Genomic DNA, 13,817 nt, shown 5'->3' with positions numbered 1-13,817 from the left:
GTCCCTGAAAGCTGCAGGTCTGCTCCAACTCTCACCTCTTTTAAATCAAAGACTAAGACCTTTTTATTTGACACTGCCTTATTATCTTAGCTTATTTTAACTCGCTTTAAATGCTAATTTAAATTGTGTTTTTAATATATTTCTAATTATCCTTTTTTTTCTATGTTATATTATATTTGTATATTATACTCTATGTTATATATTTATATTCATTTTAATTGTGTTCTTTTATGCTTGTCTGAATGTCTCCAATGCTTTTAATGTTTTAATGTAAAGCACATTGAGTTGCCCTCTTGTTTGAAATGCGCGATTCAAATAAAGTTGCCTTGCCTTAGCTTCCGGATGAATGCTGTTTAAAGTTCTGTTTGGATTCATTATTTATGTGACCAGATACCATATTTCACTTTTCAGTGATGTCAGAAACAATGAAGCCATCTGTATGTGTGAGACACTAATGGGAAGTAGTTTCAGTGAAACTGAAAGTTTTATTTTGAAGAGATTAACAGCTGTTTCCGGTTGTGTTACACTCTGCTGAGTGTGAGCTTGACTCCCCTCAGGTCTCTGATATACGTTGAACGGTGTAGACCGATGTGTGTGGTGTTGTGGAGGCACCAGGGTTTCTCCTAACAGACCAGTGTTATTCAGGGTTTCACGGGACATATTATCTGGAGTGGTGAAACGTTCCACGGGTGTCGAAGATGTCCGTGGCAGGGCTGAAGAAACAGTTCCACAAAGCCAGTCAGGTATGGAGCCGCCTGTTATTCCCCGTTCAGAACAACAATTGTTAGGATGAAGACATGTTCAGCTCACGGATCACCAGGCTGCAGGAGGAAACATTCAAAGTAGATGCGGTTGTATCATGACTTCAAATCCTGCTGGGTTTTAGCGACATATTGAGACATTTGAACGTCTCACTGTAATGTTATTTTTTCATTGTAACTTCGATCAGGACAGAAACAACGTTCACCAGACACAGCTGACAAAATCAGACCTAAGACAAGTGTCTGTAAAACACCCAAAAGACAGGAGTATTTCTATAAGGTGCAACACACTACAGAACATCATCTCAAATATTACAATACAAATAAACAATACAAATTACCTCAAACATTTTTTTCCATCATAGTTATACATTATCTCTATAGGAGCATCTCAAAGGCCTAGTTAATGATCACACACACACACACACACACACACACACACACACACACACACACAAACAAATCACAGGGTGTTGGAGGGTTGTGAGTAACTGTGATCCAATATTAATATTGTGACAACATGGAAACAGGCTAGATCAATGGATGATCTGTTTGTGGATTGGAGCTGTGGCTTCTGAGCTGTGCCAGCATCCAGTCTTCAGGGGGAAGTGGGTCAAAGTGGAGTTCAGCACAAGGTTTTTCCTCTCAGGCGTTGTTATGTCTTCCGTTACTGTACTTTAAACCCCTGGGTGTATTTTGCCCTTGGAGTCTGAGGGGCTCTGCTATCTGACTGTATTTTATGACCGGTTGGGTTTGGTCTGTTGGCCTGTTACTCACATACAGTAGTGCACAGTCAATCAATCAATCAATCAATCTTTATTTGTATAGTGCCAAATCACAACAAACACTATCTCAAGACACTTTTACAAACAGAGCTGGTCTAGACAAGGGGGGCACAAAGTTTGGGTTGGGACCCCCTGGGGGGTGGTGAGATGTCTTCCAGAATGTTTTTTTTTTTTTTAATTATCTAAAAATAGTACATTTTTCCCATTATGATAAATAATATCGACAAAAATAGTAGCTAATGTTGAAATAAAACCTTGAAAATAGAAAATGTAATGAGTTTTCTGCCTTTCTTTGTTCCCAGATGACTCCTAAGTTTAGGGTTAGTGAACAGTTAATTATCAAAAGCATCAGTAGCAGCAGGTTCATTCATAACAGCACAGGAAACACAGACACATGCTCATATAGGTAGGCTGGTTTACCCTGTCTTGGTGTTGGGTCTCTGTTCAGAATTTGACATAGAGTGGTCTAGACAAGGGGTTCTCAAACTTTTCAGCCTGCGACCCCCACTGTCCCTAAAAGTGATTTATATGGCGTTAAATCCCTGACAAAACTATCACATGAACAAACAAGATCCTCGCAAATCAAAGAGACCATGAAGAAAACATTTCCTTGTGAGTGCTTACACATCACTCACGTACAACATTTCTCTGCTCATCCTGTGAGAGGAACACTACCTGGAACACTAACATTTTTCACCTTTTACTGATATTTAAACATCAAAATCACGTGGTCATGCTACACCATCAAACACCACAGAGTGGGAGAGTTTTGTCTGCGCTCAGCTTTGGGGAGACTAAAGAGGAAAGTGTCTCCACTTTAGAAAATTACATGGGAAGCTGTCGTTCTTGGAAGATTAGCCAAGGAGCTCGTAAACAGCAGCGTCCCATGTCCATGTGCATGACGCGGACGATAACAACAAATAGGGGGAAAAAAACAACCTGTCCAATAGTAAACACAAGTACTCTGTCCCTGCAGCCAATCACACTTGGAGCCCATCGTGAATGTGCCCGCCCACTGTGCCCGCCCCCGACTGACAAAACTAAAATCTACTGGAGCGCGAGCAGCTCTGTTACCTGCGAGCAGGAGGGGCACAGAGCGCAGGAGAATATTTTTTATTCTTCCCCCTAAAAGATTTTAAATTTTTAAAATTGAATTGTTAATGGGTCACATTAAAGGTGGAAAAAGTTGTGACATGATTTATCTTGGTTTCATTTTTTACATCACAACACCTGGCATTTTAACAGGGGGGTGGAGACTTTTGATATCCACTGTATGTTCTCCTTTTTTGTATACTCTCATGTCTGTGTATTCCTTGTCTGTTTTTGTCTAGTGCTTCCTGTTTTATTTTGTAGAGTTAAGTCTAGTTTTACTTCCTGTGTTTTCCCTCCTTTGTGATTGTCTACACCTGTGTCTCATTACTCTTTACCTAGTGTGTGTATATCGTCTCTGTGTTTCCTCTCTTCTGTGTCAGTTCATTGTCTATTCTATTATATCTTACCTGAGTATGTGTTCCTATCTTCTGTGTCAGTTCATTGTCTATTCTATTATATCTTACCTGAGTATGTGTTCCTATCTTCTGTGTCAGTTCATTGTCTATTCTATTATATCTTACCTGAGTATGTGTTCCTCTCTTCTGTGTCAGTTCATTGTCTATTCTTACCTGAGTATGTGTGTTCCTGTGCTTATAGTATTCTCCTTTTGTTCCCCGTCCATTTATTTTAAAACTAAGTTTTTGTTTATTTCTTTTGTTAACTAAAACCTTTTGTTTGTCTGCACCTTGGGTCCTCCTTCTTTTGTTTTCCACTAACCAACTTATCACTCAAAGTTACTCACTATTGTTTTATTAGCATCAATCAAATGAATTGCCCATTTTGGGATCAATAAAGTTGTCTGAATCTGAATCAATCCATTTTTATTTATATAGCACCAAATCCCAACAAACGTTATCTCAGGACGCTTTTACAAACAGAGCAGGTCTAGACCACTCTATGTTAAATTATTAACAGAGACCCAACACCAAGACAGGATATGATCCAGTCCCCTCTTACTGACAGGACTCAGTCTGACCCCACCTTAATCCACCATGAGCACTGCACCTCACAGTATTTAGCTAGTTACAGCGGTGAGGACAAACTTCCTTTAAGAGGCAGAAACCTCGAGCAGAACCAGACTCATGTTAGACAGCCATCGGCCTCGACCTAGTTGGGGTTGGAAAGAGGGATAGAGAAGAATAAGAGAGAGAGGGAGCGGTGATAGTGATGAGATGGCGTAACCGTATAAGCTATGTATTCACATTCTTTCTCTAAATCAGTTATTCAGATATTTTTATAGCACACTGGAGAGAGCCTGCACAATGTGATATGTGTCAGTTTCAATTCATCTTCAGTGTTCCCCCATCAAGACTTGATGCTTTGATGGTAGCCTCTTTTTTTGCAGGGATTTTGTGATAATGTGATAACAATGCTCTGTTCTTGCGCTTCTTTTGTGCTGTCACATTGCCCCCTCAGTACTTTATGTTACATAGCCTTGCAGCACAGAAGCAGATAAAGACTTGCATGTTGACACACATGGAAAAAGCTTCACAAACAGCATTGTCCTGACCTGTGGCTCAGTGGGTAGAGTTGGTCGTCTATCAATCGGAAGGTTGGTGGTTTGATCCCAGCTCTGGCAGTCACATGCCAAAGTGTCCTTGAGCAAGACACTGAACCCCAAATTGCTCCCGCTGTTGTTCAGCCATGTGTGAATGTGTATGAATGTTATTAGCTAAACTGGTGGTCCCTCACTATATAGCAGCCTCTACCATCAGTGAGTGAATGGGTGAATGTGACAAGTAATTTCAAAGTGCTTTGAGTGGTCAGAAAGACTAGAAAAGCACTACAAGACCATTTACCATTTACCTGCCAGCTCCACTATGTATCCTCAGGTATGACCCTATCAGCTACTCTGATGCAGGGTCAGGAGTGGAATGGCTCCTCTGAACCTTTCACACAGACGGGGTAGCTGAAGTAGTGCATTAAAGAGAGGCTGGTATGTAGTTTCATTGGTTAAAAAGTCCTTATCACACTACAAAAGGAGAATACTGTTGTGTTGTAGCTAAAACATGACAGTGCTCAGAAAAAGCAAAGACCAACTACAAGTGTGACGATGGAGATAACCCGAGACATCAGCCTATCATTTCACATCTTATTATTCATGAAGATTCAGACATGCACAGTAGACAGGTCAACCACCGACTGCTTCCTGTTTGTTGTGGTTCACCTTTCACTTGTACATAGAAGTAGACATGCAAGTTTCTTTTTCACAACCTGTTTTCATGAGAGTGAATGGAGATCTCATGAGAGGTTGTCACAAGGCAACTAAAACGGGATTTGATCTATTTCTTTTTGGCCATTGCAAACATGCTAACATCCCTCTGCAGTCATCAGATAAGTCCAGTACTCTCTGTTTCATGGTAACTTTGTGACCCTGCTCTTGATGCTCTGATGTCGACGTGCTCTGAGTCATGCTCTGACGAGTCAAAGCAGGGGCTGTAAAACAATTCAGCGCTCCACATCGGCCTCAGAGGTTTCCTGTTACTGTAAACACTGTGAGGAAACATCTGAAAACAGGCTTTATCAGCCAGACTCATAACCACTGTCACAGAAAAGAAAACAAAAGATTGTTTTCTTTTCTGTGACAGGGGTCTGTAGGTCGAAAACCACCAGCCACCAACCAGCAGGAGACAACAGAGAGGATTGTCACTTCCTGTTTAGATGAACCGTATCTGAATGTTTTCCAGCTGATAGAGAGGACAGTAGTGAAATATCTCCTCTGCTCTGTTTGCATTGTGTTTCGCCCTTTAAGTCAATACTGAATTTTTGGAAGCATGGAACTACAGCTGCACTGTTTGCTTCAGGTTGACCTGTCAGTGAGGGCTGTACCTCACAGTAACTTTAACTGCAGACTTTACTTGATTTTTATTCAGCTATGAACCATGTTGTTTCTAATATATTAAAGAAGTGTTCATTACGATGCAGAGCCAAGTGGCAACCTCCGGCCGTAAGAATTGAAGCCAGTGCCAAATTTGTAAAAACTGCAGTTTCTCAAGTGTCCACTTGAGGCTGGCTCCAGTAGTGCCGGAAACCACATACACACCAATTCAAAAAAGATGATCTTTACAGCAGAAATAAAACATGTTTACAGCCTGGTTTACAGTCTTGATTGACAGGTGGGAACACTGTAGCTGTTGGCTAGGAGGCTCAAAGCCCGCCTCTTTACATCACACTAGCTTGACAGTAGTTAAGTTGCGTTCAACATTTCTAATATGGCTCCCGCCGCCGACAGGCTTCAAAACAGCTCTTCAGAAACAGGTGGATGACGTCACGGATACTACAGTCTATGTGCAGAGCCCAAGATGACATTTTTAAATGCCATTTGTGAGGAGCCAGATAATGATCCAAAAGATCTTAATTTGCCAATAAAGGAAAATGGGGAAGCAGAGAATCCCTCCATTGGAGACACATTGGACATTGAAGTGTTTAGATTGTGTTCTATGGTCTAAAAACAGTGTTTAAGCTAACGATGAGCCTTAACGAATGACATCACATCTCAGATATTTCATTGTGCTAACATCCCGTAAGATCATATGTGACTTTTGAGCTTTTGAAATCCCATATATGGGAGCTTTAAGAAAGACTTTATGACTGGAACATTCCTTCTTGTCTCAAGAGAAAACAATGGTTTAATGTTCTGGGTACATCGAGTAATTTACTCAGTCCCTATCTAGCCCATAATGTTGATTGGTAATGTTGATTAGGACTATATCTGCTTCTTGATGAAGTAATTTGTCTCCTCACTTTCCTCGTGTTTTAGTAATCCTTCCTTCTCCAGCGTTAATCTGTGATGCCTGGTACTGATGACGAGCTGTACAGCTGTCTCGCCTGTCAGACCCACAGGTACAAACTTCCAGGGATCCCCTCCTCAGAAAACAGAAACAAAAGAATCCTGTAGGTGCCGTGTCCTTTTCTGGGTCTTTTTGGGGTGCAATCGGGGGAACTCACTCTGACTAAAGTGCAGTTGAGTCGTATAGCCTACTCAGCCCTTCTTGCGAGGCGTCTCATTCTCTTGAATTGGAAGAGTGACCGTCCTCCTACTTTCAGCAGGTGGATTTGTGAGGTGATGTACTTTCTCAAAATCGAAAAGATAAGACACACAATACGGGGATCAACTGGGAAATTTGATACAATATGGTATCCTTTTATTTCCTACGTGGAACGATTGACAGTGCCGCTTAACGGATAAAAAGGGGTATGGCTCTGTAAAAATCACCAACTCTGCAATCTGGTGCACTTTTTAATTTATTTTTATGTAATTTATTTATATATTTCTCCTTTAAATTGTTATTGTTTTTATTTTGCTTTTTGTTTTCTAATATCATTTTGTCTTGGCTGTCCAGTGACTGGAAGCCAGTTGTATTTAATTTTGTCAGGTTTTCTCTTTATTATTTCTGTATTGTCTTTGTTGTATTTGTCTGTCTGTATGGAAAACTCAATAAATACACCATGACTAAAAAAAAAGAATCCTGTAGGTGCATTTAAGTATGGAAAACAACATGAGTCTGGTCCTGATGGAGGTTTCTGCCTGTTAAAGGAAGTTTGTCCTGGCCGCTGTAACTTGCTAAATGCTGCAAAGTGCTCTGCTCATGGTGAGATAACGTGTGGAGTGATTTATATAATTAAAGATTGATTGGTTGATTGATTGGACTAATTTGAAGATCATCATGGCTGAAGGAATTTAAGAAGTGAACTTTTCCACTGAATATGGCATTTGGGATACCCTGTTTTATTTTTTGAATTCAAAAGTGAAGATAGAAGAGGGTGGACACAATGGCTGTCAACCCTGAATAGTCTTCTGAATCACAGGTGGCCATGCCCTAAAGCACTTTCTGTCACAATGAACACTATCAGGTAATAAGAGAAAGACAGGAAGTACGGCCACTTTCCCATCCACTTCAAAAGAGGTAGTTTTGGCTTCACTTTTTAGACAAAGATGATGCATCCCCTTAAAAGTCTATGTGACAGAGCAAACGTGGTCCATCCTGATATAAAGCCAAAATTGGCTTTTAGTTTAAACATATAACACATTTAGGTGCTTTATGTTGCAATAATGACTCACAGGACTGGCATTGGTCCTCTTGGTGTCAAACAGTTACAGTACCATTATTACAGAATTGTTATCTTGCTCATCTTCATCCAAACATTGTGCAGTGGTATGAGTACCCTAAGCAGAAAGCCAACCTCAGGTATGTTGTAGAAACACATTCTATACAAAGAGAAGTCTTTTTTTTTAGAGTTCTGAAACTAGCACATGATTCTGTAGTGGTTGTGGAAAGGTGTGTTTGTGTCTGACATCAACAACGTGATTACACACATCGCAGAGGACCTGTAGCTGAGAGCTATATCTGTCTCTCCATTATCTGTGACTTGATAACAGCAGTGTTGGTGTTGACTGTGCAAACTCCACAGTACAGGTAGAAGGTGACTAATGCTCCAGACATCTATGTGAAGAAGTGTTAATCCCTTTAGTGAAACTGGAAGTCGATGTTCTGTGCTAAGCTAACAATGCCCAAAAGTTAATATTTTAACTGTGCCTGATGGTAGAACATTATTATCTACAGTTTGAAGATAACAGGAGAGAACAGAGTTGGCTCCCTACCAGACGTTGAGGGCTTTGATAACAGAGGACATGGTGGAAAGGAGTTATGCTAACACTAAGCCATCATCAAAGTTATTTGTGAGTGGTTATGAGCCAGATCCAGGGCTGTAGGAGATATGGCTGACATTTTTAGCACTTGTCAAAATTATGATTATTAATCAATTTTCTGGACATTTTTTTCTGGAATTATGTATTTAAAAACAAATTAATACTTTCTTTTCTATTTTGTGGTACGCACTGTTCATCAAACCAGGACTTAGAGTTGGGTTCTGGTGGCAAAGTATAAAATGAACTTGTACCTAAATTCGATCAGTAGATCTCTGTTTTCACTTCAGTCATTTCAGCTTACATTCCAATCTTTGCATCAAACAAAGTCTTAAAATAAGGGTATTTAACTGAATTCATTGAACTTCTAAAGATAAGGATCCATGTTTCTTCTTGACCAATCAATTAATCAATCTTTATTTGTGTAGTGACAAATAGTGGTGCATGATAACTGTTTTTTTGCCACCGATACCGATAACCGATAACTTCTTGCTTCTCCAAGTGCTTTAGTCAATTCAAAATTCTAAGCTTTTTACAAAAAAACAGACTCAGTGCAATAAAGTCCTGAAAAGAGCATCACGTGCAGCAGCAGAAAACATTGTTCCAGTCTGTCCTGGTCCTCTATGCCTGCGGCTCTCCTGTGGTACCTGAGTGAGGAGCAAAGGCTTTTAACTTTTTTTAAATGCCACAAGATATAAATCCCAGAATGTCCATAACAACTGTGATTGAGGATTAAAACTTTACCTCAAGATTAGTTCTCTTTTATTGTCATTCACTTGATTTAACCAATACATTTCAATTTTCTATTACTGACAGATAATAAGCAGCTCCCCTCTCATTTCACATTTCAAACAGCAGCATTATTAGAATTAGATTTTTGTACAGCCCCCATCAAATCAAGACAGAAACAAATATTTAAATTCTCTTACCCTTTGAGCCATGGTCCTCCTGGCTGCTCTCACTCTTCTCCCATAGCCTTTCTGTTTCTTATCGTTTGGATGCAGGCGTCTCTGTCAAACTTATTTGTCTTTTCAAAGACCTCGTTGATAGGTACAAGACCGGCCCCAGACGACTTCTTGCTTGCGGCTGGTGGTTCGGTAGCATTAGCTGCAGCAGATTTCTCTGCCTCTTCGTATTCCTTCCATCGTAGTGATGATGAAGCTTTAGGTGACTTATGAGGTTTGATGTGTTGTACGTCACGCTCCTTTTCCCTCCTCTCTGAACTTCAGCTGAACATTTATTGCAAATTGCAATCCCGTTGTCTTTGTCGCAGGTAGTAATGAAAGACTGGTGCCATGTTTACCTGCAGGCGCAGTTGGATGACATCATGATAGCGACAACAGCATGCAGCCGTATTTATACAGTCTGTGCATGCAGCACAGGCAAGACGAAAGGGACGTAATCAGAGCAATCTTGGTTTATCTGAGTCGGCTCTTGTTATCGGCAATTTTTTTCAATATCGGACTTATCGGTGTGACGTCATTTTTCCCGATATCGAATTCCTTTAACAGGCAGAAACCTCGAGCAGAACCAGACTCATGTTAGACACACATCTGCCTCGACCCAGTTGGGGTTGGACAGAGGGATAGAGGAGAATAAGAAAGAGAGAGAAAGAAAGAAAGAGAGAGAGAGAGAGAGTGATGATAGTGATGAGATGGATAGTAGTAGTAGTAGTAGTAGCTGTTGCTGCTGGAGTCTGGCACGTCCTTAGCAGCTGGGTTTTGGAATGTCCACAGCAGGAGGACGTCTACAGCAGCAACTCAAAGGAACCAGAGGTCAGTGGTAGTGGCTAAGAACTCCACAGTGTGACACTCCTATCTCTATCAGATTCTCCTTAACATACTCCACACATAGACTGTATATATAGTGGACAGCGTTGCGCCGCCTTTTCCCATTGTACGGTTTTGAAGCCAAAATATCCCGTTCCAGAACGCTGCCATCTTGTAAATTTTCTGCAGCCAGAGTCTGCGCAGTAGGGAATTTAAGTGTTTCCAAGGCCGTACAGCGTAGCGTCCCAAGGTCCTACGGAGTTTCTCTTTACGGCAGCTGTCAATCAAAGCAAACCCGTTTGTAAAACCCTGTTTTTTAACCTCTCCATTCAAATGAATGGGGCAGACTGAGTTTTTGACCTATACTGCAGCCAGCCACTAGGGGGAGCAGCCCTTTGCAGCCATTGAGGCCGCCTCACTTCGAGCCGAGCAAGATGACGTCCATTTTTTTTTACAGTCTATGGCTCCACACAGTTCAGGTTATGCCTGTTTGGTGGAATAAATGTGTGACAGAGTGGCATATCATTTTCACCAATTTACAGAAGCCCACATCACTCTCAGTGTTTGTAGGATACATGTGTAGTGGAATGTATCGACCTGGCTCTCAGACACAGAGGACTCAGGAGACTCAGATGGTTACATTGGAATAGTTAATGTAGAACTCAGCCGAGGAGAAATGACATGAACAGTACACAGGCAGTAGACAGCAGTGTAGTAACGAGTCGGTTCTGTCGGAGTCAGATAGTCATACCTAGACGATGATTAACCCCACAGTGTGTAGAGACTGTTCTAGCCTGGAGACACTGAGTCTCACAAACAGACAGATATGAACAGGATACAGGAGAAGGACCTTGATTACCATAGCAACCCTGTCTCACTTATCACCCGGCTGTGCCTGTTGACACTAAGAATGAATCTATGACTAGCAGAAGGGAGGTTACTCTGCATGCTCCTGAAGCTCGACCTTCAGGCCTCAGTGTTAGCTTACACGAGTAGACCCTCAGATTGAGATGTGTAAAAGACGCCTAAATCTATGGGAATACAAAGTGTCCATCACAACAGGTCTTTGGCCAAATGAACTTTGATGTGTTGGTCATTGCAGTCTGTCTTTGGGAGTTGAGAAGTTAGGGTGATGTGCTGTTAAGTGTCACTGCTCTGGATCTCTGACTTGATGCCGGACTAAGACAGGGAGTGACAACTGTGTTCCTCATGGCCTTAATAAAGTCATTATACTGCGCAAAGTGATGTTTTTTTAAGGTGGTCAAACATGTTAGTTTTGTTACTTTGTGACGCAGACACAAGTCTTGTTTTTAGTAGTTGTGTCCACTGGAGTCCAGCACGTCCGTATCAGCGAGTCTGGAACGTCCACAGCAGGAGGACGTCTACGGCAGCTCAGAGGAACCTACGAGACAAGGGAGCTCAGGAACTCCAGAAAGGTCTATGGTTAGCAACTTTAATGGGACAGGTAGTGTTAAAGTAAGTGTTGGGGGGAGGGGGGGGGGGGGGGGGTTGATGGTCCCAGTGTGTCAGTGTGCCAGTTCCCCTGGCAGTCCATGCCTATAGCAGCATAACTTAGAGCTGGTCGAAGCCTGATCCAGCTCTAACTATCAGCTTTATCAAAAAGAAAACTTTAAGCCTAATCTCAAAAATAGAGAGGGTGTCTGCCTCCCGGACCCATCACGTGACCTTAACCCCAAATAAATAACTGCAAACAACAGGAACAGTCAAAATGTTTGAAGGGATGTAAGATTGTTTGATATAGCTTTGGAAACACAATCAAACCATTTCCACCTTTACACATCTCATACCTTGTGTGTCATAAAATGATTGGATTTCTAGATTTCCGTCAGCAAATCTCTGAAAAAAATCAATACAAGGTGAACGCATGCTGAGGCTTTTAGTCAGGCAGCTGTTGGAAAAGCCACGCTTCTTACCAGTGGGTCGAAAACTTGTGCGTTCTCACGTGCATGCTCATCTGCTGCATCAATAATCTTGTTTCTGGAGGAGCAACAGGTTATCACAACAACCTTTGCACACCTTTGGCCTCAGATGGAAACACGATGACCTAGAAAGCAATCCAGTCAACAGCTCCGTGAACAGAATGATCCATCTTCAGTAGCACAGACCACAGGCGCCTGTAGGGCTGAGTGACGGCCTCTCAGCTTATTAACATTTCAGGAGCTCATCATCATTTAGTGCAGCTTCACTGTGAGGCGGATCGGCTGGCTGATGTCGATGTAAAATGAGAGCCTTCTGACTCAACAGTTGGTGTTCATGAGTCCTATGAGCTCATCTTGCAGATCTTGTCCCATATTTGGCTTTGTTGTGTTTTCTGACCAAAAAATATCATCTAGATTTATTTGAAAGGTCTTCTGTGTAAATCAAAATCAAACTCTGCTGTGTGAAATGAAGACAAGCAGTGTGCTGTTGATTACATGGTCTTACACTAATCAAAGAGCAGTGCAGATGAGCTTTTTTAGGTCATACAGATGTATCAGTATTATCTTCAGCTTGTTTCATAAGCAGCTGAAACTCCTCACAGCAGCTGTACTGAAATCTGTTGAGAACCACCAGAGAGAGGATTCAAATAGAGCAGCATTGTTCCAAAAAGCACTTTATGTTCCTCTTTCTTCTTCTGTCCTTCTCAGTGTGACCTTTGGTACAAATCTTTGTTTGATTAGGCAAGATTAAAAATGAATGTTACATGCAGGGGTCAGTGATAAATCAGTTTTAGCATTTTGTTTGTATTTGTGGTTAGGACGATTTATAAAAATGACAATCGAGATTTGCTCTTAACCTCCTCAGCCACTCCCCCTAATTCACACCTGACGCGAACGATTGCACTAAACAGTCCCTCCAGGGAGGGAGATTTCGGGATTTTTTTGTGATTGTTGCGGCCCAAAAAGCCAGATTTTGCGACAGCTTTTTGAAAAAATTGCGGTGAAAGTTGCGATTTTTTTTTTGCTTTTTTCCCCCAATAACGTCTCAGCCTGAGATGAGATTTCTAAAAACAACTGTAATTTAGCATATGTACTTGCCCCTGAGTCAGGGGCAAGTACATATGCTAAATTACAGTTGTTTTAAAAAACATTCTTGATATGTCCACTGTGACTGTATTTTAATTATCTTGATTCACAGAAAAATGCCATGAAAGGACTGTATTGCACATTTACAATGGTCCCTGAATGCACCTCGCAGTGACAGAGGCACTGGACAGACAGTCGGTTCACGGCACTCTGAAATGAATCTGCATATTTGATGACTAGGAGTTGATCAAAACTTACTAAAGGTGTCTGATGTTTCACCAAACTGGATTAAATCAAGCTGTAGACGCAGAGCTTTTTACAGTAATGGTGGCAAAAATGTCAAACCTCAACAATTAAACAGACGTCCCCCAGTTGTGTCTTTGTCACTAACGCACACCGGGGGTAAAAATCATCAATGAAGATGAGACAGATGCATGGAGGTGAGGAGAGCTGGTTCATAAAGCACACCTGCTGCAGGTAGAGACCAAGCTAACACTGCGCCCCTCAGATAATAACTCTAGTATCTATAAATAATAACGTTGTCATGGTCACTTGTCCTGCCTGCTGTCCCCTCTCTTCACCCGTTCTCTGTGTGTGTTTTGCTGTTGAAAAGTGCCGATCAAGTGAGGACGTTCTATGTTCCAAGGAAGTGAAATTGATGAGGTAACCGATGACGTACAGGGGCTGAGGTTAAGGTAATTGGTCAAAGTTGCGGTGATTGTATAAAATTGCAAGGC

General features: G+C 41.4%; 1 protein-coding gene across 1 annotated transcript in view; it reads left to right on the top strand.

Annotated features, from left to right (window-relative positions):
• The first annotated feature begins 524 nt into the window (after positions 1–524).
• Positions 525–13,817, top strand: part of sh3gl3a (SH3-domain GRB2-like 3a) — a 32,597-nt gene continuing 19,304 nt past the window's right edge. The window contains exon 1 of the mRNA XM_034680847.1: positions 525–743. Coding sequence (XP_034536738.1) covers positions 699–743 — 45 coding nt within the window. The 5' untranslated portion in view covers positions 525–698. The remainder of the gene's footprint in view (positions 744–13,817) is intronic.

The sequence above is a fragment of the Notolabrus celidotus genome, chromosome 3 (assembly GCF_009762535.1).
Source record: "Notolabrus celidotus isolate fNotCel1 chromosome 3, fNotCel1.pri, whole genome shotgun sequence".
NCBI classification, from domain to species: Eukaryota; Metazoa; Chordata; class Actinopteri; order Labriformes; family Labridae; genus Notolabrus; species Notolabrus celidotus.
Note: the sequence above shows the minus strand (reverse complement) of the source record. Positions and strands in the feature narration are given on the sequence as shown.